Here is a 24777-nt window from a genome sequence, read left to right as displayed (position 1 = left end):
CTTGTCTATCTGCATGAAAATACAAGCAAGAGCATATATATTTGTCCTCCCCACCCCTTCTTAAAGGGAGTTCATTATACACTGTAATGCCTTCACTTCCATCTTTTAAAAATGTATCTTGGGAGATTTTTCCATGTTAATGCACATAGATATAGTTTTTTGTTTGAGGAAAATTGGTCCTGTGCTAACATCTGTTGCCAATCTTCCTCTTTTTTTCTTTTTTCTCCCCAAAGCCCCAGTACCTAGTTGTGTATTGTCATTGTAGAGTTGTAGCTCTTACATACGGGATGCCACCTCAGCACGCCTTGATGACCGGTAAGTCCGCACCAGGATCCGAACTGGCAAACCCGGGGCGGAAGCCAAATGCGTGAACTTCACCACTACGCCGCCAGGCCAGCTCCATAGAGATAGTTCTTAAACTTACATTCACTTATATTTACTAGTGTCTGTATTGTTTGTCCCTGCTGTCTCAGCTTAATGATGGGTACCTTCGGATGTCTGAGACAATGGGCTTGTGTTGGAAGGCAACACTTTTAATCTGATTTTGCCACCAGGCTGGCTCCTAACCTGGCTAGAAGTGTTCACAGAGGTTCTTAAGAAAGGTATGAGGTCTCATCTCTTGCTAAGGATGTTTATTCAGAGCCACCTTTTATAATTAATTGCTTTTATCTTTCAAAGTGTTCTAAAAGCTAGGGGGTAGTACAAGGCCGCTGTTCCAATTCTTTTGATCGCCTTAGCTAGGGGAAAGGGGCAAATGGGGCAGAAGAGAGCATGCCCAATCCTTTTAGAGCTAAAACGGGGGGGGGGGGGTACATCACCTCCACTCCCATTCCCATTGGCCAGAACTTAGTCATATGATCACACCAAGCTAGAAGACCATGGGGGGGAGTTACACCACTAAAAGAGATATTATACATTGTGAGGAACAATTACAGTCCTTTTCTCAGCGTTTGAGGTTTCAGTGAGACAGCACAGTCTGTGGGAATCAATAAATATATATATATTTTTAAACTTTATATTGTATTATAAAATATAACATGCATACAAAAAAGTGCACAAATCATAAGTGGACAGCTTGATGAATTTTCACGAAGTGAGCACACCTGCGTAGCGAGTTCCCTGGTCAGGAAACTGAACACCGTCAGCACCTCAGAGTTTGTTTCCTTGACAGCAAAGCTAAGGGCGTAAGCGCGCGGAGGCGGCGTCAAGGGCGGTTGAAGGTGTTAGGCGACATAGGGCGTGGCTAGGCGAAAAGGCGGGCCCCGTTAGCGCCCAGCTCTAGAGGCCAGGAAGGGGCCGGACTTGATGGTATCATGCATTCAGAGCGCGGCTTACTGGGCCGGAGTCCCAGCTAGAGAGGAGGGGCGTGGTCAGACCAGGCGTTGTGGGCCAGGTTCAGCAACGGCAGGACTTCACGGCCACGATGGGCGAGGCCTAGCGATCCCGAAGGCGGCCCGGGCCACGAAGTGCGAGTCAGGTGGAGAGGCTGGCCGTACTTAGCGAGGGGAGGAGGCTTGGAGGCCCCGAAACGCGTGGGGGCGGGGCCTCGTGCCGCCTGGGCGGGCACAGCGGCGGGGGCGGGGCTTCTTGCCTCTGGGCGGGCACAGCGGCGGGGGCGGGGCTTCTTGTCTCTGCGGGTACTGCGGCGGGGGCGGGGCTTCGTGCCGTCTGGGCGGACGCAGCGGCGAGGGGCGGGGCTCGCGCGCACGCTCCAAAATGGCGGCGGTCAGTGCGGCCGGTCCAGCTGCTAATGTGTTCGCGTTCCGCGATGCCCGTGCCGCGCCGGATCCGGTTCTGGAGGCCGGCCCAATGGCACATGGACCACTGCCTGTGCCACTGGTGCTGGACAACGGGTCGTTCCAGGCCCGTGCCGGCTGGGCGTGCCCGGGGCCGGACCCGGGCCCCGAGCCGCGCCTGCAGTTCCGCGCCGTGTGCGCCCGCGGGCGTGGCGGGGCCCGGGGCGGGGCGGGCCCGCAGGTGGGCAACGCTCTGGGCAGCCTGGAGCCGCTGCGCTGGATGCTGCGCTCGCCCTTCGACCGCAATGTGCCGGTCAACCTGGAACTGCAGGAGCTGCTGTTTGACTACAGTTTCCAGCACCTGGGTGTCTCCTCACAGGTGAGGGGCGGGGTGAGGTCGTGTCTCCGCTCTCTCCGCTCTCGGAGAGACAGTCACTCCAGTAGCTCTGATTGTCATTTAGTCATTCATTTAGTCAGTCGATCAAATATTTAAGCGCCTAACATGTGTAAGCCCTATGCTAGACGCTTGGGGTATAGCAGCGAACAAAACAACGCCCCTTTTCTCTTGGAGCATACATTCGGGCATATATGCTCGTTTGTTAATAAATTCACTTACTAACAAATAGGTTTTTGAGCACCTACTCTGAGTCGGGCACTTTTTCCAGGGGTTTGGAATATATCCGTGAACGTAACACAAAGTTTCCTGCGCTTGTGCAGCTGGTATGGAAAGACATTCTAGTATGAAAAGACAGACAATAAACAATCGAATTAAGTAGTAGATTCTATGGCATGAAAGAAAGAGAGGAGAGGGTTACATTTTTTTGGTAAGATGACCAAGGTAGGACTCGGAGAAGGTGATATTCGAGCAAGAACTAAAGGAGGTGATTGAGGGAACAGGCCATGTGAATATCTGAGGGAATAGTATTCCAGAGAGGGAACAGCCAGTGAAAAGGTCCTGAGGCAGTAGTGTGCCCTAATCCTAGGTGAGGACAGCTAGAGGGAGGGGAAGAGTGGTGAGTGGAAGAGAAGTCAAAGATGTAATGAAGGGGTAAATCACACACCTCTTAGGCTTTTAGTCTGAAATGAGGAGCCATCGCAGGGTGTTGAACAGAAGAGGGACATGACTTATGTTCCAGAAGGATCACCATAGCTGCTATATGGAGAACGGACTGCCATGGGTCATAGGGTAGAAACAGGGAGACTAGGTAGGAGGCTGTTACTGTTAGGACATGAGGGATGATGGTGACTTAGATGAGGGGGATATTGGGGGTTGTGGTAAGAAGCAGTTGGATTTTGGAGATATTCGAAGATAGAGCCAACATGATATGCTGACAGTTTGTGTGGGGCTTGACTTATTAACCTTAAATCAACCCACTTTCATGTTTTCCAAAACAACTTGCAGTAGATGAGATGAATGTCTTACAGTTGCATCTGATCAGGTATTTGATTGAAAACCGAAAGCAAATTCAGCCCTTGCAATAAGGATTTTGGTTTCTTGTATGCTTTAAAAATAGTATTCTTTTATCACCCGTCCATTTACTCTTTTCTTTCCAACTAGGGCTGTGTTAATCATCCCATAGTTTTGACAGAAGCCGTGTGCAACCCACTGTATTCACGACAAATGATGTCCGAGCTTCTTTTTGAGTGCTACGGGATTCCTAAGGTTGCCTACGGCATAGACAGCCTCTTCAGTTTCTACCACAATAAGCCAAAGAACTTGACTTCCAGTGGGCTCATCATTTCATCTGGATACCAGTGTACACACATTTTACCCATCTTAGAAGGGAGGTGAGTTTCACTTATGGCATTTGAGTGCTGCTTTGAGAAGCATTCAGGAAACACTTACTGGGTGCCTACTTTGAATGTGGAATGAAAGGAGCAAGTACTGGACCATGAATTGGCCTCTGGGCTTAGCTCTGACCTACCTCACTTCGTGACTCTAGGTCAGTCATGTTGCCTTCCATCCTTTGTGACCTCCTGGATCGAGTTGGGGCAGATGGTCTCTGAGGTCCAAATCCATAATTCTAGAATTTTATGATTCTGATTTATGGTGAGATAGCTACTGTGCCTGCAGGTAGTAGATGCTCAATAAAAATGTTTTGAATAAATTTAATTTAGACCATCTTTGTGTTCTGGAGTCACTTTTTTTAAAAGATTATTTAATTGAGGTCATATTATAACATTGCGTAAATTTCAGGTGTACATCATTATATTTCAGCTTCTGTATAGGCTGCATCGTGTTCGCCACTGATAGTCTAGTTTTTATCTGTCACCATACACATGTGCCCCTTTACCCCTTTCACCCTCCCCCAACCCCCTTCTCCTCTGGTAACCACCAATCTCTTCTCCTTGTGTATGTGTTTGTTTATCTTCCACCTATGAGTGAAATCATATGGTATTTGTCTTTCTCTGTCTGACTTATTTTGCTTAACATAATACTCTCAAAGTTCTAGAGTCACTTTTTTATTAAGAGTTTATTTTTTTGTTTAAAGCTCTTTAATCATGATAGTTTATACCTTTCTTTTCAGATACAGTGCCTGGCACGTAATAGGTGGTTATTAAATATTTCCAAGTTGACTGTAAAGTGAAGATAGTTTCTCTTGCATTTAAAGTCTGTTCTGATTTTATAGTTGGGCTTTTGTTGTCTGATAAGAGACTTGGCCAGCATCGTGTTCTCCTGAGAAGGTTTCTCATGGCATAAAGAGGGTGTGTAAGTAGGGAAAGGAACCCCGGTTTTGGAGTTGAATGCCTGAGTTTGTAGCCCTGCTAAGGATGAGGTACTCAACCTCTTCACTTAGTTTCCTAACATGTAAAATTGGGAAAAAGTGATTTCTCATGGTTCCCCTGAGGGTGAAACGACATAATGTAGGTGATGGCACTTTGTAAACTGTAAAGTAGTCTGAATATTTAAGTCAAAATAAATGTCACTGAATTTATTGAGACCTCTAGTGGTAATTTCTCTTGAAGTTTCTACAAAAATTTATGAAGAAAAAAGTAATTCTTAGACATTGCTAGACACTTCTGATATTTGGAGTTTTCTATTTTATGTAAATGGAATGTGCAGAAATTAAAAATAACATTATTTTTATATTAAGAGAAAATTATTTTAACTGAGGCTAAGAAATGATCAGATAGGAGCATATCCTGTTCTGTGCTGGCATCTGCTGGTGAGGTGTGATATAGCAGTGACATTTCAATATACAGCAAGTTCCCAGTGCTCTGCTTTCTCCCATTAAGACATAAAGTCACCTTGGTTGTCTTCCCCTTCAGTTCATGTCAAAGGGACCTGGTACTGTTAGGAGATTACAGTAAGCCAGTATGTGTGTGGTTACTTAATGTATTTGCGTCAGTAGAAGTGGAGTGTCTGAGAGTGGGGTTCTCAAACTCTGGCCTACACTAGAGTTGCCTGGGAAGCTTGTTAAAATGCAGATTTCCAGGCCCGACCCAGAGTGAACAAGTCCTGGGAATTAGCATGTTTGACATTTCCCCCAGCTAATTCTAGGATTCTTGGTCCCAGGATTACAGTTTGAGAAATACATGGTGAGTCACATAAGGGTCTGACTTCAGAGTGCATTTTCTTCCCATTGAACCTCCTTTTCTTCTGAGACTCTTGCTAGAAATTAGATGGCCACGTGTCTGCTTAGGTGTGGACTCGGAATTCCTGCACTGGGTAAGAGATTGGACCAAGGGAACCTGAAAGTCCCTGCCAACTGTAAGGTTTTATGTTTCCCCAGCTGGCTTGTTTCTTCCTTGTTTATCTACATTACATTATCCTTTTTCCCTCAAGATACCCCATACTCTGTCCCCCATGTTGCCAGAAAATTTCAGCGCTGTTTTCCATTCCTTGATTGTAGGTTAGATGCTAAAAACTGCAAACGCATCAATCTGGGAGGAAGCCAAGCAGCTGGCTACCTCCAGCGTCTCCTGCAGCTGAAGTATCCTGGGCACCTGGCAGCCATCACTCTCAGCCGCATGGAGGAGATCCTGCACGAGCACAGCTACATAGCTGAGGATTACGTGGAAGGTAACGGAGAGGACGCTTGCCTGCAGCTTTTGGATGTTTACCTTTGGGGTGTTCCTTAAATTGTTCCCAGGGTGACTCTTTCGCTCACTTTTTTACTCTTAATTACTTTTTAGCATCCCCTTCCCCTTTTGATATTTACTTTTTTTTTTTTTTTGGTGAGGAAGATTGGCCCTGAGCTAACACCTGTTGCCAGTCTTTTTTTTTTTTGCTTAAGGAAGACTAGCCCTGAGCTAACATCTGTGCCACTCCTCCTCTATTTGGTATGTGGGATGCCGCCACAGCGTGGCTTGATGAGTGGTATAGGTCAGCACCTGGGATCCGAACCTGCGAACCCTGGGCTGCCAGAGCAGAGTGCGCGAACTTAACCACTACGCCACTAGGCCGGCCCCTGGTACTTACTTCCTTAACCAACTATTCGATAAACTGTTAGCTTACATGTGTAGGTTCTTTTTCAGAATTGTTTTGGCTATTCTGGTTCCTTTGCCTTTCAATGTAAATGTTAGATCAGCTTGTCCATATCTACAAGAGAGTTCTATTGGGATTTTGATTGAAAGTACATTAAATCTATAAGTCAGATTGGATATAAAATAACAACGTTCTAAATATAAATCCAGACATAATATTAAATCCAGGTTGGGGAGAATTGACATTTTTTACTATGTTGAGTTTTCTAATCCGTGAACGTCGTATGTCTTTCCATTTATCTAGGTCTTTAATGAGTTCTTTCATCAGCATTTTTTTTTTTAATTGAGACATTCCTCTTTTTTTTTTTTTTTGAGGAACATTGGCCCTGAGCTAACATCTGTTGCCAATCTTCCTCTTTTTGTTTTTTCTCCCCAAAGCCCCAGTTCATAGTTGTATATCCTAGTTGTAGGTCCTTCTGGTTCCTCTATGTGGGATGCCACCCAGCGGGGAGTAGGTCCATGCCCAGGATCCGAACTGGCGAACCCCGGGCCACTGAAGTGGAATGCACGAACTTAACCACTATGCCACCGTGCTGGTCCCCTTTCATCAGCATTTTATAGTTTTCACCCTATAGATCCTGTACATGTCCTATTAGATTGATGCCTAAATATTTCTGTCTTTGTTTTTTTCGTTTCAGTGTATGGAAATTACTCATTACTAGTGTATAGAAGTGCAGTTAATTTTTACATGTTGACCTTCTATCCTATGATCTCGCTGAACTTACTAGTTCTAGTTTTTTGTAGATTCCTTGGGAATTTCTGTGTTGACATATCATCTGTGAATAGGGACAGTTTTATTTCTTCCTTTCCAATCTGTTTGCCTTTTGTTTCTTTTTCTTGCCTTATTTCACTGGCTGGGACTTCCAGTGCAGTGTTGAATAGAAGTGGTGAGAGTGGCATCCTTGCCTTGTTTCCAGTTCCTGGTCTTGGGGACCAGGTGGTGGGGGGAAGCATTTACTCTTTTGCTATTAAATTAGTTTGAGGTTTTTTGCAGATGCCCTTTGTCAAGTTGAGGAAGTTCCCTTCTGTTGCTAGTTTTACTGAGCATTTTCATTATGAATGGATTTTGAATTTTGTGAAATGCTTTTTCTGCATCAATTGATAGGATCCTATGGTATTTCTGCATTGGACTATTCATATGGGAGATTATAATGATTACTTTTCAAGTATTGAACTAGCCTTGATTTTTGGGGGGTGAACTGTACGTGTTCATGTATATTATTTTTTTATGTATTGCTGGATTAGATTTGGTAATATTTTATGGGGTTTTTGATCTATAGTCATGAAGGATATTGATATATAGTTTTCTTGTACTGTCTGGTTTTGGTATCAGGGTGATGGTGGTCTTGTTAAGTGAGCTAGAAAGTGTTCCCTCTTCTACTTTGTGGAAAAGATTATGTAAATAATTAATATTATTTTTTTCTTTAAATGTTTGATGGAATTCTCCCGTGGAACCATTGGTGCCTGGGGATTTCTTTTTCTGAAAGCTTTTAACTATGAATTTATTTTCTTTAGTAGGTAATCTCATTGTTTTCTTCTTTTTATTATTTTTATTGTTTCCTTCTTTCTACTTTAGGTTTATTTTCCTCTGTTTTTCTAGCTTCTTAAGGTAGAAGCTTTGATTATTATGAGATCATTCTTCTTTTTAATATAAGCATTTAATGCTGTGAAATCTACATTCCACAGATTTTGATGTTGTATTTTCATTTTTATTGAGTTCAGGTATTTTCTGATTTCCCTCTAGGCTTCTTTTCCGAACCATTGATTATTTAGAAATGTGTTGTTTTATATTTAAGTGTTTGGAGATTTTCGTGTTATCTTTCTGTGATTTATTTCTAGTTTAATTCCATTGTGGTCACAGAACTTTCTTTGTCTAATCTCAGTTAAACTTGTGAAGATTTGTTTTATGACCCAGGCATGGTCTGCTTTGGCACGTGTTCCATATACGGTTGAAAAGAGTATGTGTTCTGTTGTTGGGTGGAGTGTTCTATGATGTCATTTACGTCCCTTTGGTTGATGGTGGTATTCAGTTCTATATCCCTGTTCATTTTATATCCACTAGATCTACTGATTGTTAAGAGTGTTGAGGTCTCGAGGGATAATTGTGAATTTTCCTATTTTCCTTTTTAGTTCTGTCAGTTTTTTGCTTACAAGTATTTAAAGCTCTTTTGTTAGGTACATGTTTCGGAGTCTTATGTCTTCTAGGCAAATTGACCTTTTGCCGTTATATAGCACCCCTTTTTATCCTTTACAGTTTTCTTTACTCTGAAGTCTACTTGGACATTAATAAAGCCACTCCACCTTTCTTGATTAGTGCTTGCGTGGTATGTCTTTCCATCCTTTTATTTTTTTTATTTTTCGTTTTTTATTTTTTTGTGAGGAGATCAGCCCTGTGCTAACATCCGCCAATCCTCCTCTTTTTTTGCTGAGGAAGACGGCCCTGGGCTAACATCTGTGCCCATCTTCCTCCACTTTATATGGGACGCCGCCACAGCATGGCTTGCCAAGCAGTGCGTCGGTGCGCGCCCGGGATCCGAACCAGCGAACCCCGGGCCGCCGCAGCGGAGCGCGCGCACTTAACCGCTTGCGCCACCGGGCCGGCCCCCCATCCTTTTATTTTTAATTTACCTATATCATTATATTCAAAAAGAATTTCTTAATAGTTGCGTCTCTTTTTTTTTCAATCCATTCTGTCAGTTTCCATCTTTTAATTGGTATGTTAAGACCATTTAAAATTAGTTTAATTTGTCTATTTGGATTTAGGTTCACCATTTTATTATTGGTTTTCTGTTGTTCCTATTTCCCTCTCTTGCCTTCTTTTAGGTTATTTGAACATTTAAAATTTTTCTTTTTTGGTTTTTCATTTTAATTTATCTCTTGTTTTTTTACTGTATCTCTCTGTGTCGGTTTTTTTTAGTGGTTGCTCTAGAGATTTCAGTAAATAAACTTTTTGCAGTCTACTTAGAATCGCTCTTTACCACTGCAAGTGGGATGTGGGACTGTTGGCCCTCCAGAGGCTCCTTTATCCTTCCTCCCTTATGTTGGAGTTGTCTTAGGTATCACATCTACGTACTTGGAAACCTGTCGGCCTTGTTTTGGTTTTTACTTTCTATTGTCAAACGTATTTTTAAAAACTCACGAGGAGGTTAGTCTATCATGTTTAACCAGGTTTTCATCATTTCTGTTGCTTTTCCTTCATTCTCGATGTTCCACATTTCCTCCTGGTATCATTTCTGTCTGAAGAACTTTATTTAGCAATTCTTTCAGAACGGTTCTGCTGGCATAATGTCCAGGTTTCATAGCTGCATTTCATTGCTCGAGCAATTGTGCGGTTGATCAGATTGGGTGGAGTGTGCTTTCTCCATCTACCCGGATGTGGAACCCTGGTGTTGACTTTCTAATTTCTGTGCTGATAGTGTTTCCATTTCATAACTTCCAAAATTATCTCTTTGAAGAATTGCAAAAATGGCAGTGCCCTGATTATTATGAAAACAACGTCCACAAGATGCAGCTCCCATTCTCCAGCAAGCTCCTCGGCAGCACCCTGACCTCTGAGGAGAAGCAGGAGAGGCGGCAGCAGCAGCTGCGGCGGCTGCAGGAGCTCAACGCCCGGCGGCGGGAGGAGAAGCTGCAGGTTGATCAGGAGCGGCTGGACAGACTGCTCTACGTGCAGGTCAGAGCAGGTCCCGGGATGGGTCCCCAGCCTGGCTCAGCAAGGCGGTCCCCGAAGAGTCTCTTCCTGTATATTCTTCCTCAACCCTAAAATGCGTTGACTGACTAGGTCGCCCTTGGGGTCAAGAAGGAGTCTAGGGGGATCATCAGTATAGACATGGTCAGCAGGGAGGAGGGTATAGCAGCAGGTGTTTCTGAAAGAGCTGTAGGCTCTGGCTTTATTGATTTATTTGGGCCTTATAATCTCCTTTATTTTACTTTCAACTTCTTAATTTAACTGTCGTACACATGCTACAAAGTGCACAAATCTTAAGTGTACAGCTCAGTGGATTTTCACAATGTGAAACCCACCATGTATCTGCCATCCAGATCAAGAAGAAATAAAGCATTACCAGCGTCCCCAAAGCCTCCCTCAGTCTCCTCTTAGTCAGTAACTTTCCCGTCTCTTCCCACCCAAAAGGTAACATTTCTGAAGTCTGTTACCATGGATTAGTTTTGCCTAACGAGGTGGTGCTGAAACCATGATACGAGGGCAGCCTGGAGACAGCTGGGGAGGAGGGCAGCTGTGTGAAGCTGGTGGCGGGGTGATTTCGTGGAGGGGCAGGCTAGGGGAGCTCTGTAGTTTTTGTGTGTTGGACTTCTTAGCTGCTTCTCTTTCCTTCGTGTGTGCGATTGCACTGATGTCTGTGCAGATGAATTGTGCCTGCTCTGGTTTCAGGAACTCCTGGAGGATGGCCAGATGGATCAGTTTCGCAAAGCTCTGATGGAGCTGAACATGGACTCCCCAGAAGAGCTGCAGTCCTACATCCAGAAGCTCAGTTCCGCAGTGGAGCAAGCTAAGCAGAAAATCCTCCACGCAGAAGTCAGCCTCGAGGTGGACGTGGTGGACAGCAAGCCAGAGGTACTGAGGGCCTTGGAGGAGGTCCTGTCGGGTCATCCACAGCCCTTCCTGAGGGCGAGAGGAGTGTCTTGAGAAGGCGGACATCAAAGGGGCTGTGACCAGACTCGGGGAAGAGAGCAGGGTGGTGAGTGATGTCCACGGGGAGGTGGGTGGAGACAGTGATGGCACTGACCTTGTGCCAGCGGAAGTTCTGACCCAGCGGATTTCACCCTGTGGACCTTTGACCCCCGTGGGAGGGGGAAGTGTGCGTGGAGAGTAGGAAGAACATTCACACAGCAATCATGTGGCGCTACCTAGAACCTGACCCTGCTCCTCTGGTGGTTATTTGGCAGTTAGTCATATACTCCCTTTAACTTTCTTCTGATGTTTTATTATAATATGTTGTGGTTGATCTTTCACTTGCTTCCTTTCCATCCTGGTGTTCCCTAAGGACAGGGATCATGCTTCATATATAATTGATGAATTTTTTACGGCAACTAGTAGGTGTGCTCATTAAAATATCTGTAGGTTGATTTAAGGTCAGCTTTTTGTTAGTTACTAAAAACTAACTCTTGAATAAGCTCTTTGATCTCCTCTGTCTCTCCTTTTTGTTTCCCAGCCAGTGGACTGTTAATAAATGTTTATGTGGCCAAAAGGGTGGGTGGCAGGGCTGAGACAGGGCCCTGGGTACTCCCAGCCCTAGCCCTGGGCCCTGCATGGTGAAGGAGCTGCCTGCAGGTAACGCATTGGCCTGAAGTCACTGGTTGGCTCTCCTGTCTTTAGAACTGGAAAATCAAGTGTTAAAAAGCATATGTGTTGTTCCTGAGTTTGTCATCTCTAGAATTCTAAAACAAAGGAGCTTGTTCATTGCCTTGTGACACTTCTGGGGCAATATTAACGTAGCTTATTGGTTTTTTGTTTTTAAATCAACTTTCTTTAAATTCTAAAACCTATAGTTATAGAAAGAAACAGTCCTGTGGAAAAGTCCGGTTTGATGCTGGACGTGGCATGGTGCTTACCAGTGACTTCAGAGCTGTCTTTGGCTCAGCAGGAAGCCTGCTTCTACAGTGGCCGTCTCTCAGCTGGAGGCTCACTCCTCCAGTTCCCGCTCAGCCTCGCATTCTCCACCTCTCTCTGACGGGCTCTAGACCACATGAGCACAGCCACAGGCCGTGAGGATGGCTCTTTGACAGAGCAGATTCTGAGCCAGGCTTCCTAGGTACAGCGCATTGGATCACTGAGATCTTGGGTAGAAGGCACCTTTACTCCCATCTTCCTCTTGCACAGCATCCCAGATCGACTTTGGTAGAACTCACGTGCCTTTTCTAGTTTGCTTCTTCCGGTTTTCAGGTCTGTGTTTCAGATTTAAGCTGTTTACTGGGATCCAGACCCATATTGTCTTTGTTGTTTATTCATCCATTTTTAGTTTTTATCATGCTTAACATGTCAACAGGACATCAGTATCTTTATCCCAGAGATGTGCCACTAAGCCATAGGCAGGTGAGGGATTTCAGATTTAAAAAGAAAAAACGAAACAACTGTGGGAGGTAATTCCTGAGCAGCTGGGGAACTAGTTTTTCCTTTTTTTTTTGTTCATTTTTCTGTACTTGTTACATGCTGTGATTCAACCACTCCCTCATTCATTCAGCAGATACTTATTAGGGGCCTACTTTGTTTTGTGCTCTGGGGATACATATTCAAATCTCTCTGGGCTTGGGGAGAGAGTCCCAACGTTTTGAAATGTTGGACTTTAAAAGATTTGTCTCTATACACAAATGTGATGAAATCATCTGTCCCCAAAGTTTTAAGGGTCAGTCAGCATTTATTGAATGTGATTGATAGTGATTAGAGTCAGTTACGGTAACATTCATGGGATAAATTTGACCATGACACTGGCTGGCCAGTTCTACCTTTCAAAAAGTATTTGTACTGTTTTCCAACAATATAGTTCATTCAGGATGGAAAGAATAGATTTACATGGACCAAAGTTCATATTGAAATGCCATCCAGGCAGTAATGGCTGAGTTGAATTAAATCCAGTTAAATTTTTTAACTTAGAGTGTTTTCTTTTTTTTTTTTTTTGTGAGGAGATCAGCCCTGTGCTAACATCCGCAAATCCTCCTCTTTTTTTGCTGAGGAAGACTGGCCCTGGGCTAACATCTGTGCCCATCTTCCTCCACTTTATATGGGACGCCGCCACAGCATGGCTTGCCAGCAGTGCGTCGGTGCGCGCCCGGGATCCGAACCAGCGAACCCCGGGCCGCCGCAGCGGAGCGCGTGCACTTAACCGCTTGCGCCACCGGGCCAGCCCCTAGAGTGTTTTCTAAAATCCATTTTTTCTTACAGACCGATCCATTTCAGCCCTTGGTATTCTGCAAGTATTCCGATAAGGATGTTGTAAAGGAGTAGGCTTTGTCGGCATTCCTAATGAAGTATTTAAACTAGAAGGTGCTGGCTTTCCATCGCTATAAGCTTGGCTTGAGAGAGTGGAGGGGGAGAGCAGTTTTAGAGCAGCATCATTTGTTGGAAAACACCATGAGCCAAATACAGAAAGTCCTCTTGCCTGACCAGCCAAGGTCAGAACCAGCCTCTGCTTGTTCTTATGCTGCTCAAGGCTGTTCCAGGGAGCCGCGCTGCATCTTCTCTGATGTGCTTTGGCAAACCGTTGTTTTGTTCAGCTCCAAAAGAACAGTCATATTTGTGTTCCTGACGCCGCACAGTACCTGTGGAGACCTTGGCAAACAGTGGAAGGAGAGAAGCCAGCCACGGTGGAGAAATCGGTTCTCTCCTGGATGCGCGTTGTCTGCGTTGAAATTATTAGCTTTGTTCCTCTCTGTGAATCATATGAATTGGGATAAGTCAAATATCTTTTTATCATTTTTAGTGACGCTAAGAAGTTATCTTATTTTTAAGGTGACTTGCTTTTGAATATAGCAAGATGAAGGTGGATGATGATATTTTTGTTGCAGCTGAAGAAGCCTTTTGAAACCTAGACGTTTTACAGTCTTCTCTATTCCACAGAACTTTGAGGAAGTATCCCAGGGGCCCACCACTCAGTGCTAGGCATGGTATGCCAGGGACTAGGGGGGCAAAGTGATTGAGATACAGTTCCTGCCCTCCTCAGTACCTCAAAAAATAGGGCTGTAGAACCATACTGAGCTGACTGTAATAAAGCTTATCAGGTCTGGTGGTAGGGATGTGTGGGAACTCCGGTGGAGTTATGAGAAAGGAATGGGATATTTGAGCCGGGCCCTGAATTATTTGATTTCACGAGGAGGGAAAGACAGTTTAGATGGAAAGAACCACATGTGCAGGGAGCATGTACGTTTGGTTAGTAGAGCGTGGGAGATGAAGCTGGGAAGGGAGGAGAGGGCCAGCCTTTAAAGGTCCTTATGAATCAGCCTGGATATTATCCTTCAGACAGAGCCTTCGGAGCATGTTGAGCAAGGAAATAATTTGATGAGATTTTATTTTAGAAAAATAACTGGTGCCATTTAGGATGATGGGTTTAGGGAGAGGCAAGGCTGGAGGTGGGAAGGCAGTAATCCAGAAGAGAGCAGATGTAGAAGTGAAATTTGTCAGTAGCCGTGGGCATGGAGGGTGGAGGAGGAGACAATTCAATGGTAGGATCCAAAGATCTTGATACCATTTAGGGGCAGAGGTGACAGGAGTGACAGTTGCTGATGATAATAGAACATGTGACATGTGCCAGACCCCATGCTGAGCACTTCAGCAAGTGTCGTCCTGATTAATTTTCACAGTTCAATAAATACTATCATCATTCCCATTTTACAGATAAGGAGACTGAGATTTAGGGGAGTGAAGAAATTTGCCCAAGGTTGCACAGCCAGAGGTAGCACAGCTGAGATTCAGACACCAGCAGTCCAATTCCAGATTCACTCTGGTCACACTGAGGCTGTACTGAAAGGCAGTGGGTGGAGGGTAGTGACCAAGTTTAGGAAGATAATGAGCTGGGTTCTGAGCACCTTATCTTTAAAGTCTCGGGGATATCAGGTGGAACTTTCCAGGACCCAGCTATGGAGGGACCTAGAATCACACGAGGAGTGAGAAAAGAAGGCCTGGCCACCACTTAGGGGTTAGGTGGCGGAGGAAAAGCTAGGGAAAGAGATTGAAACAGAGCAGTCAGAGAAGAGAGAAACCAGAAAGGTTGACAGAAGAGTTGTAAGAGCACGGGTGGGGGGCTTGACCAGGAGATGGTATACTCATCCTTTGAGACAAGGAAGGAAGAAAGGACTAGAGCAAAGATAAGGAGGTGGAATAAATAGGTAAGTTGGTATTTTGAAGTGCTTAAGGTGATGTGCTGAGAACCACGGGGTGGAGATAGAAAGGGGCTGAGGAGAAGAATGTAGGGAGAGGTCTAAGACAGCTGCTGTGGGGATGGAGGAGGAAGCCGAAGAGAACTAAAGGGTGGCCTGGTAGCGGTCTGGGGCGTTCTCCACTCCTGCCCGCCCCCAAGCACATTGAGCTTATCTGTTGCTGTGTAAACACCTCCCCAAACTCAGTGGCTTGTTGTGCTTGTGAATTTGAGGGGTCAGGAGTTCAGACAGTGTAGCAGGGATCTCTGCTCTGTGATGCCTGGGGCCTCTGCTGGGAAGACTTGGACCACTGGGAACTGGATTTCTGGAGGGTTTTTCACTGGACTCAGCGGGGACTGTTTACCTGAGCACCCACGTGGCCTCTCCTTGTGCCTTGGGGTTCTCAGCCTGGCTTCCAGGAGGGAGCTCCCCGACAGGGCGTAGCCAGAGAGCAAGTGTTGAGGGGCGTTGCCTTATACAAGAGTGAGTTGGAATGATAGTGTACATTTGCAGCCTATATGAACAGGTTCTAGAGAAGTATTTTTAAATGCTCTGAATTCTATCAGTAATTTACATACTACATAGATTCTGAGAGCAAGGAGGGACTCAGAGACACAGACTCAACATAGGGATCTCCTCTCGAGAATGTGTGGCTGTTGATGTTGAGTCTGCTTGAATCCTCCCAAGACACCGTCTCATAAGACAGTCCTTTCTACCACAGCTGTCATCATTAGAGCATTCTTCTGTGGGATGCAACAGAATGTTTCTTCCTGTAACTTCTCCCCTTTGAGTCCAGAAGGTAAACTCATCTGCCTTTCTCATGGCAGAACCAGGGATGGCTGACGATGTCATCCAGAAATACCCCTCCACCCCATCACTCAACTTCTTTTGTCTGGGTCAAAGTTTAAATGTGCCCCAAACCTTCCGTTCGGTATGGTGCCAGTGTGCTGGGCCCCACCCAGGTTCATGTTGTTGATGAGGAAAGCCTATTCTGCAGGACTCCACAGATAGGAAGCATTCTGCCACCTTGGAGCTTTTAGTCACATCCCCAGCCCAGTGGACCTGCTGTTAAGGGACTAATTGTGGAGCCCATTGGTGTTGGCACGTATGTTTATTATTAAGATGTATTTAATTTTGCTGGTAGCCTGAACCACTTTGTGGGACACCAGCTATCACACCCTCTCCTCCCGAGTTGTGTGTGTGGTGGTGTGACTGACGCAGGCAGCAGGTCTTCCACTGGACCCCAGGCTTGAGCTGGCACAATCAGGAGGCTCCAGAGAGAAGGTGGGAGTGGGTGAGGCTTGTATGAGTAGGAAAGGTAGGGGTAAAAGCAAAGCCCTTTCTGTTTAGTCTTTTAATCCTGTGTTCACACGTGGTCTTGTTTTTTTTTTAATAGCTTAGAAAATTTTTCATAGTTTTTTTAAACATTTAGGACATTGGGTGAGATCCCAATTCTTTTTCATGACACTGAACTAGTAGAACTAAGGCTCGCTCAAGTTACAGGATCTGTATTGTTGTGTTTGTTCTCGTCTTAGACCCCTGACCTGGAGCAGCTAGAACCCTCTCTGGAAGACGTGGAAAGCATCAATGATTTTGAGCCCTTGTTTTCCGAGGAAACGCCTGAGGTGGAGAAGCCAGTCACCACTGTCCAGGTTGGACTCCTGTGGCCTTGAAGCTGTTGACATAAATACCAGTCTGGTCTAGTCTGCTTCTTTAGGAATATTAAAAAAAAAAATCCGAGTTGTATTTTCTATAAGCGGGGACACCAATACTTAAAACATCTGAAGTCGGGGGTTTTTTCCCTGCTGATTGATTGGGGTTCCAGCACCAAGATCTGTGAATCTGTGAGAAACAGTTTCCTTGATGGAAACATTTGGGCAAGTAGTTGGGGACTTGAGACCTGAAGACTAGCTTTAGTAGTTTCATTTAAATTTAAGCCAGTGTCCTCATGCGTAATCCTCATTTGGGTCTACGTTTCTGTCATTACGATGGCAACCAGATAGACTGACCTGAGTCTGAGACACCCTGGGGAGAAAGCTTTCTTAACCGTGCGGGGACCAGGGGTGCTGAGCAAGGCATTGGGTGGGAGACTTGTCTTCCACTGCTAGGCCTTTCTGTTGCTGCTTTTCATGAAGTCTCTTTCCCTGCAACTCAGGGATTATTTCATGATGCAAATTTGTAGTTATTTATAGTTCAGAGGTTGAAAAGAAGGTAGAAAATAGAATTACAAGTCAGGAGAGTTGGGGAGAGGTTATTGTGGCGTGAACAAAGGCCAGAAGCTATATTGGAATAAGAAATGCAGTTTGAGGAAACTGGCAGCTGGGATGTTTGTCATTACGGCCTAAAAATATCTTCTGAATCTTGGGTTTTTAAAGCCCGTGTTTAACTTGGCAGCATATCATCAGCTGTTTGTTGGGACAGAAAGAATTCGAGCTCCAGAAATTATCTTCCAGCCGTCTCTCATAGGAGAAGAGCAGGCTGGGATAGCAGAGACCCTTCAGTACATTCTGGGCAGGTGAGACGGAAACTTCTTTCCCATGTGTTTTCCTGAACCATTTCCTTGGATTTTGCACTGAATGGTAGATTTGGTGGTCGGGCATTTGGAAATCTGTCTTACTCTCCTCTTCCTTGACTTGCTGTGCCAGGTAGTATTCATCTCTCACCAGGCCTGGCACAGAGTTGGGCTCTGTAATTCTTTTCTGAACATGTAAATACTCAGTTGATTTGAGGAGCTTTAAGGATTTCTTTTAAGTTTGAGCCACATGATAATGTATGTGCATTGGCTTTCATATAAACCTTCACGTTATTGAAGACTAGTGATTCTAAATCACCCGAAAAATGTGCAGGACTTATTTTTTTCCCTCCTTGGAGACATTTTATTTAAGAGTTTGCATTTTTATAAGAACGTGCCTCCGCCACCTGTTTATACGGGCATTTTCCTGCAGTGTGAGTTTTCACAAGACACAAATGACAAGTGGAAGGTTTTTTTTAAACTTTTTGTTTAGATATTTTCTGTTTTGTACTGAGAGCTTACATTTACACCTCTGCGTTCTCTTCTAATATTCAAGTTGGAGGGACTGTACCAGAAGGAACCGTTTCTCTCCTAGGTACCCAAAGGACGTTCAGGAGAGGCTGGTTCAGAACGTCTTCCTCACTGGCGGGAACATGATGTACCCTGGGATGAAAGTTAGAATGGAGAAGGAGCTGTTGGAGATGAGACCCTTTCAGTCTTCTTTTCAGGTACTGATAATTCAGGTAACCAGCTATTTTGAAAATAACATTATTTGTTTTCTGATTGCAAAAGTAATAAAGTGTAAACGAGAAAAATTACTTTATAATTCCATCATCCAGAGATACCCACTGTTAACATTTTCGTGGCTTTCTTTCTGGTCTTTAATATATGTCGAATTTTTTAAGCAGAATGGGAATCATGTCATATATTTCTCTGTTTTCTTTTTTTAATTGAAAAAGGAAGACATGCATAGAATAAAATTCAGAGAATACAAGTGTACAATGAGAATAAGTCATCCTCTTCACCCAGTCCCTACTCTACAGGCAAAGCTTTTCTTTCACAGATTTTGTACACGTGAGAGTGTATACTCCCTTGTAACCTGAATTTCCTTAACTTGTCATGAACATTTCCCATGTCATTATTCTTCTAAAATACTATTTTTTAATGACTATATGGTGTGGATGCCCCATAATTTATCTTCTGAATCCCTAATCACCAAGAAACATGGTGTGAGGTCCCATAGTGGACCAGGCACCTTGGGGATGCTGAGGTGTCCTAGACATAGCCCCTGGCTGCAAGGAACTTCCTGTCTGAGGGGGCAGCAGCCAAGTAAATAGGCCATGATAACCCAGAGCATGATGGACATGCAGGCATGGGCACCTGTGAGTCTTGGAGGTCAGGGAAGGCTCCATGGAACTGAGTCTTCTAAGGATGAGAAGGTGCTTGCCATCTAGGCAGTGTGGAGTGGGGTGGGATGGAGAGAGCATTCCAGACAGGGACTAGCACAAGCAACGGCCCAGGAGCCAAACGCTTGTTGGGGGAGTGAGCGGTAGCTGAGTGTAGCTGGAGCACGTGGCTGTTAAAGGGGAGTGGAGGGGGTGCAGTGGAGAGGTCAGCAGGGCCCACATGATGCAGAGCCCACATGTCCTGGTAAGAGGCTTGACCCTGAGGCCCTATGCCGCATCTCCTGTACCTTCAGGGTGTGGTCTCTGGCCTGTGGTCCTGACTTCGTCACCACCATTACTGAATTTTGCTGAGCCTCAGTTTTCTCAGTGGTGTGAGGGTGATAGTCATGGCACCTGTCACCAGGCTTCAGTGTGCTAGTGCACGGCAAGTGCTCAGCACGGGGCTGCACAGAATAAACACTCAGACGTTAGCTGTTGTGTTGGGGGTCCTTAGGACCAGCCCAGGTTCTGTGATTCACTAGGACTCACAGGACTCAGCATATAATCATACTCATGACTGTGATTTGAAAGGAGACAAAGCAAAATCAGTAAAGAGAAAAGGTGCATGAGGCGAAGCCCAGGGGAAATCACGTACAAGCTTCCAGAGTGCTGTCCCCGTGGAGTCGCACAGGACGTGCATCATTCTCCCAGCAACAAGTTGTAACAACACGTGTGAAATCATGCCAAACGGGGAAGCTTTTAGAGACTCAGTGCCCAGGGTTTTTATTGGGGCTGATCGTGTAGGCACCCCTGCCTGGCACATACCCAAATTCCAGACTCGCAGAAGGAAGCAGGTGTTCAGCATAAACCACATTGTTTGTTCAAACAGGCACAGTACGTCTCTCTTACCAGTTAATGGTGGGAACCCTCCTGAAATGTAAGTTCCCAGATGCCAGCCAAGGACCAACCTCGTGAGCAGACCTTTCTAAGGATTAGCAGTCAGTCCTGCTGGGGTACCTCTTTTCTGCCCAGCTGTTGTTATTGTTGGGCCCTGCGGGACCATGAAGGAGTCTGAGCAGGGGAATCGTGATCTGATTTGCATTTTAGGAAGATATTTTTGATGCTGCTGTGTAAAATGGAGTATCAGGAGAAATTCTAGAAGCAGAGAACAGTTAGGAGGCAGCTCCCCAGCCCTTAGGATGAAGTCCTCACTCCTCCCAGCTCGCCACAGTTTACCGTAAAGGTCTCTTGTGATCTGACCTTGAGTGACTCTCCCTTATCTCTCATTCTCTCTTGTCACTCCCCACTCCACCCGGAACTTTGGCCAGAGTGAGCTACTCTTCCTTCCCCAAATATGCCATGTTTTCTTGCCTTGGGGCCTTTCCTTTTGCAATAGAATATTCTTCCCAGCTCACTCCGGCTCTCTCATGGCTGACTTAGTTGTCACTTCCTCCAGAAGCCTTCCCTCTCCTTACTTACATTCCTTACTAGACCCACCTCCATTAGGGAAGGGCCTGCCTGTCTTGTGAGTTGCTGTGTTCCAAGCCTTTGGCACAGTCTTGCTTGGTAGTGTTGGGGGAAGAGGGAGAAGCCCCCTCTGCCCTTTCCCTTAAGGTTCTTATGGCTGGCCAAATAATTAACAAGACAGGTTAGCAGGAGAAAATAATACCAAGTTTAATAACATGTATACATGGGAGAAAGCAGGGACACTGCATTTCTCAACACAATAGCAGAAATTCTTGTCTTAAATACCATGTTCAGCCAATGACAAAGGAGGATGTTGGGGGTGGGGGGAGTCAGTTACAGGAGATTACCACTAAAGCACAGTAAACAAGATTAAGGTTATTATGCAGATTTAAGGCCTCACCTTCCACACTGATAAGTTTCTAGAAATGAGGTCATCCCCCCTCTTCCCAATACAGAGAGGGAGATACCTTTACAAATGGAGATTTCCCTTATAAATGTAAATGTTTGTCTGGCAACTCCTTGCAGGGCCATCCAGAGAATGTGGCCAGAGAGATAGAACTTCAGATAAGATGGGCTTGTTTGTGCCTTTTCTATTGTAACATCTATTTTACATTATATTACAGCCATCAGATAGAAGATCTGTTCCAGGAAGGAGTTACTATGTCAAATTCTTTAGGCAGTTAGTGGGGGAGGTCAAATGTCTGTCAGAGACAACAATCAAGGTAAAGAGATATATTTCAGGGTGGCCAAATCTTGATCTCCCACAGTAGCTACGCAAGAAACATGAAGGCCATGGCCCAGGGAGAGGAAAGAGGGAATTGATGTGAGAGAGATTAAGGAGCAAAATGTTCAGAACTGGGTATAGATTGGATTTGAGAAGAGAAGTGGGAACTAAGACAACTCCCAAGTTCTAGGTTGGGCAGCTGCATGAATAAATACGGCATTCCCTGGACTCTGGACTAGGAAATAGGTGAGGAAGAGCAGACTTGACGGGGAGGGTAGTGAATCCCTTTTGCGGGGTAGGTTGAGTTGAGTTTCCAGTGGGAGATACAGGAAGAGCTCAGTCATGGCTAGCTGATGAGCATGAGGGAGAAAGGAGGAAGGGTCCACTCTGATCCCCTAGCATGAATGTGCTCGTGGACGCTGTCAGGGAGGGTAAGTGAAGTTCCAGGTTAAGCCCTAAGTAACACCAGCATTTAACAGCAGTTGGAGGATGGGGCACCCATGAAGGAGTCTAAGAAAGAGGCCGTGGGAGAGGTGGGAGGAGGACAGGAGGGAGCAGAGCCTCGGGGCTGACGGTAAAGGATGAGCACAGGTGCGTGCTGGCGGGGTGGACTTGTGATGACGTCATTGAGAACACATCTAATAGGGTTTTCAAGGTCTCTTTCTTGATAATCCCAAAAGCCTTCCCCGTGAATTCCTTTGTGAGCATTGGTTGTAGAAATGCTGCTGCCAGATCTCTCTTCTCAGCTCTGTCTTAGCTGTTTCGGGCTCGTGTGGCAGAGCCCCAGCTTCCAACTCTTCCCCCTTTCCTACTCCCTGCCACGTTACTAATGTCCTGAGTGTGTGTCATGCCATAATTAGCCCCTGCGGTTCAAATTGTAGCTTATGTATATACAGCAGTGGCTCAAACATGGACCATCTAAGGCCCTAAGATGTGCACAACTGTTACACACTTTCGTAAAAAAATGTTCTGTTGTTTTTTTCTTATTTAAACAACAAAAATTTAAAAACATTACTAAAATATCAGATAATTTAAACAAACCAAAATGAAGACAGAAAAACTTGTAGTTCAGCCACTGTGAGCAACATTATATATACACTTTCAGATCATTTTGTTCTCATGTGTATGATTTTAACCAAAAAAAAGAGATTGTTGATAGCTTATTTTGTAACCTGTATTTTTTTCACTTTTCAAACTGTTGTGGCAGTTTTTCTATATCAGTAGGTACATTTCCAAAGCATCCTTTTTATGGTTGTATAGTATTCCATTGTTATATTCCAGATATATCTTTTTTTTTTTTTTTTGGCGAGGAAGATCAGCCCTGAGCTAACATCCATGCCAATCCTCCTCTTTTTGCTGAGGAAGACCAGTTCTGAGCTAACATCTGTGCCCATCTTCCTCCACTTTACATGGGACGCGGCCTCAGCATGGCCGGACAAGCTCCTGGGATCCCAACCCGGGCCGCCAGCAGCGGAGCACGTGCACTTAACCACTACGCCACGGGGCTGGCCCCTCCAGATAGATCTTACTGCAGTTTTTACTGGTAATAATGATAGCTGCCATTTATTGAACGCTTACCCTGTGCCAGGAGTGTACCAAGTGCCTTACACTCATTCTCTCACTGACTCTTTCTCAGCCAGAGCAGTAGGGGCTCCTGTTATCCCAGTCTTGTTGGTGATCCCTTCTCACAAGTCGCTTGCCTGTGTCAGCCCAGGCAGTCAGTCTCCTGAGCTTGCAGGCTTATCTGCTTCATCCTCCTCCATCTCTGCGTGCTGATTCTGCTCTGTGTGGCCTGTTCTTTACTTCAGAAAGTTCTGAAACCACCATTCCAACCTGGAGCTCCTCTGGTGTTGGAGGGAGGTAGGAGGGAGGTGGGAAGTCAGGCAGTGACTCCAGAAAACAGGAAGCCTGATCTCAGCTCCAGAGAGCGCTCCCCCAAATGCCTGTGTCCTCCTAGTTGAGGGGCGCTCCCCGAGCTGCTGGCCCTCGGCCTCGCTCCAGGAATAAGCAGTGGAGACTGAGCATGGGGAGCACCACGGAGAATGCCCAGCTCGTCCTCTCTGCTCTCGTTCCTCCTGAGGCTCATCTGCCACCACGGCCGGAGCTGCCTTGCATCAGCGTCTGCTCCCCTCTGCTCGCAGAGAGGGGATCAGGGCTGGGAAGGCCTTTCCTGCAGGCCGAGTCCCAGCTCTGCTTCCCCTCTCATCTGCTGGGGGGTGACAGCACTGGAGCAGGAGGCGGGGCAGCTGGTCCCTCTCTGGCCCCGAGTGCCAGGTCTTGTGTTCATAAAATAGCTGGCAGCCGTTTATTCCGTGAGGCCCAGTCTGGTGTGCTTCACGTTCTTGTGCTCTCTCGGAGAATTGGGAGCTTACTGCAGCTCAGCTTTGTGTGAGGGTGCAGAGATAGTCCCGCACTGTCTTGGAATTAGTTGGGACCCTCCTATGTGTGTATTTCTGGGGGTAAAATGTGGGGGGCTGTAGCTGGGCCCCCTTGAGCCTAATGGGAGATGTCGTTCTGATGAATGTTTTCGTGTTTCAGGTTCAGCTTGCCTCTAACCCTGTGCTGGACGCCTGGTATGGTGCTCGTGACTGGGCCTTGGACCACCTAGATGACGATGAGGTCTGGATCACCAGGAAAGACTATGAGGAAAAGGGAGGAGAGTACTTCAAGGAGCATTGTGCTTCCAACGTCTACGTCCCCATCCGCCTGCCGAAGCAGGCTTCTCGCTCCTCAGAAGCCCCGGCCTCCGGCAAAGGCTCAGCAGCCAGTGGAGGTGGTGCTGGCGAGCAGGCGTAAGGGAGGGGCCTCCAGGGACCTTGGGCCACGTCGGCCAGTGACAGGACACTGACTGTGCTAGCTGTGTCTGCCCCGAGTCTGCTGGTAACATTGGGCTGCAAGATGGATTTCTCCTGAGGAGAACAGTTAGGGACACTGGGAGTTACTCTTTAGAACTGTGTTCATTTGGGGCTTCTGCAGTGAAGAAACTAAGTGGCCTTCTGGCAGCTTTGTTGAACCATGGCAGAGCTGTGGCGTCCACTTTCTTCAGCAGTAAATGAAGACGGGGTGGGGGACAGAGATGTACAAAACGCACAAGGCTTATTTCTTACTGCATTTTGAAGCCTTTTTAATTTTAATTTTTATTTTTTAAAATCCTTTAAAATGTATATTGTCAGTGTAGATATTCTCAGTTTACTCAGAAATTGTGTGACTGCCCAGCAGGTGGAAGTCTTTCACGTAAATACATTAAAAAGGTATTGTTTATGTAACAAATGCAATCACCCACGAAATCTCAGGAGCTGGAATATTTCCCTCCTCCTGTTATTTCCTCTTACAAGTAAGGAAAAGGCCCAAAGAGGGTCACCAGATTGTCCACAGTCACTCTGTTACGGGCCTGCTTGGTGCCCACTTCTGAATGGGCAGAAATGAGGCCTTGGGTCAACTTTTGTTCATGCTTTCTTTGCTGGAAGCTTTTCCACCATATGAGGCTTTCCTACACATTTTTTATTTCTGTCCCTGTGGGTTTGTTGGCTGCTTCACTTTCTCAGGCCTTTTTGAAGAAGAAATGGACCACAGACGGTTACTCCTGGAGCTTTTCAG

General features: G+C 45.6%; 1 protein-coding gene across 2 annotated transcripts; it reads left to right on the top strand.

Moving 5' to 3' along the window:
• Positions 1–1696: 1696 nt before the first annotated feature.
• Positions 1697–24455, top strand: ACTR5 (actin related protein 5). 2 transcript variants are annotated; one of them, XM_004430405.3, is made up of 9 exons: positions 1697–2115; positions 3295–3524; positions 5591–5760; positions 9680–9897; positions 10615–10797; positions 16628–16744; positions 17468–17607; positions 18200–18332; positions 23719–24455. In XM_004430405.3, exons 1-9 carry the CDS (start codon positions 1717–1719, stop codon positions 23974–23976), a joined length of 1848 nt encoding a protein of 615 aa, XP_004430462.1. In that variant the 5' UTR covers positions 1697–1716; the 3' UTR covers positions 23977–24455. The 2 variants fall into 2 exon arrangements, with proteins under 2 accessions (XP_004430462.1, XP_087301405.1); XM_087445279.1 differs by having other exon boundaries at positions 18200–18347.
• The last annotated feature ends 322 nt before the right edge of the window (positions 24456–24777 follow it).

The sequence above is a fragment of the Ceratotherium simum genome, chromosome 21, assembly GCF_057802395.1.
Source record: "Ceratotherium simum simum isolate JZ-2026a chromosome 21, ASM5780239v1, whole genome shotgun sequence".
Taxonomy (NCBI): domain Eukaryota; kingdom Metazoa; phylum Chordata; class Mammalia; order Perissodactyla; family Rhinocerotidae; genus Ceratotherium; species Ceratotherium simum.
Note: the sequence above shows the minus strand (reverse complement) of the source record. Positions and strands in the feature narration are given on the sequence as shown.

What these genes read in the sequence shown, in the direction of transcription:
- ACTR5 (XM_087445279.1), top strand. Translation starts at nt 1,717, where the DNA reads ATGGCGGCGGTCAGTGCGGCCGGTCCAGCTGCTAATGTGTTCGCGTTC. An exon ending in ACCTGGGTGTCTCCTCACAG is followed by an intron (nt 2,116 to 3,294) that starts GTGAGGGGCGGG and finishes CTTTCCAACTAG; the next exon opens with GGCTGTGTTAATCATCCCAT. An exon ending in AGCCAGTCACCACTGTCCAG is followed by an intron (nt 16,745 to 17,467) that starts GTTGGACTCCTG and finishes GGGTTTTTAAAG; the next exon opens with CCCGTGTTTAACTTGGCAGC.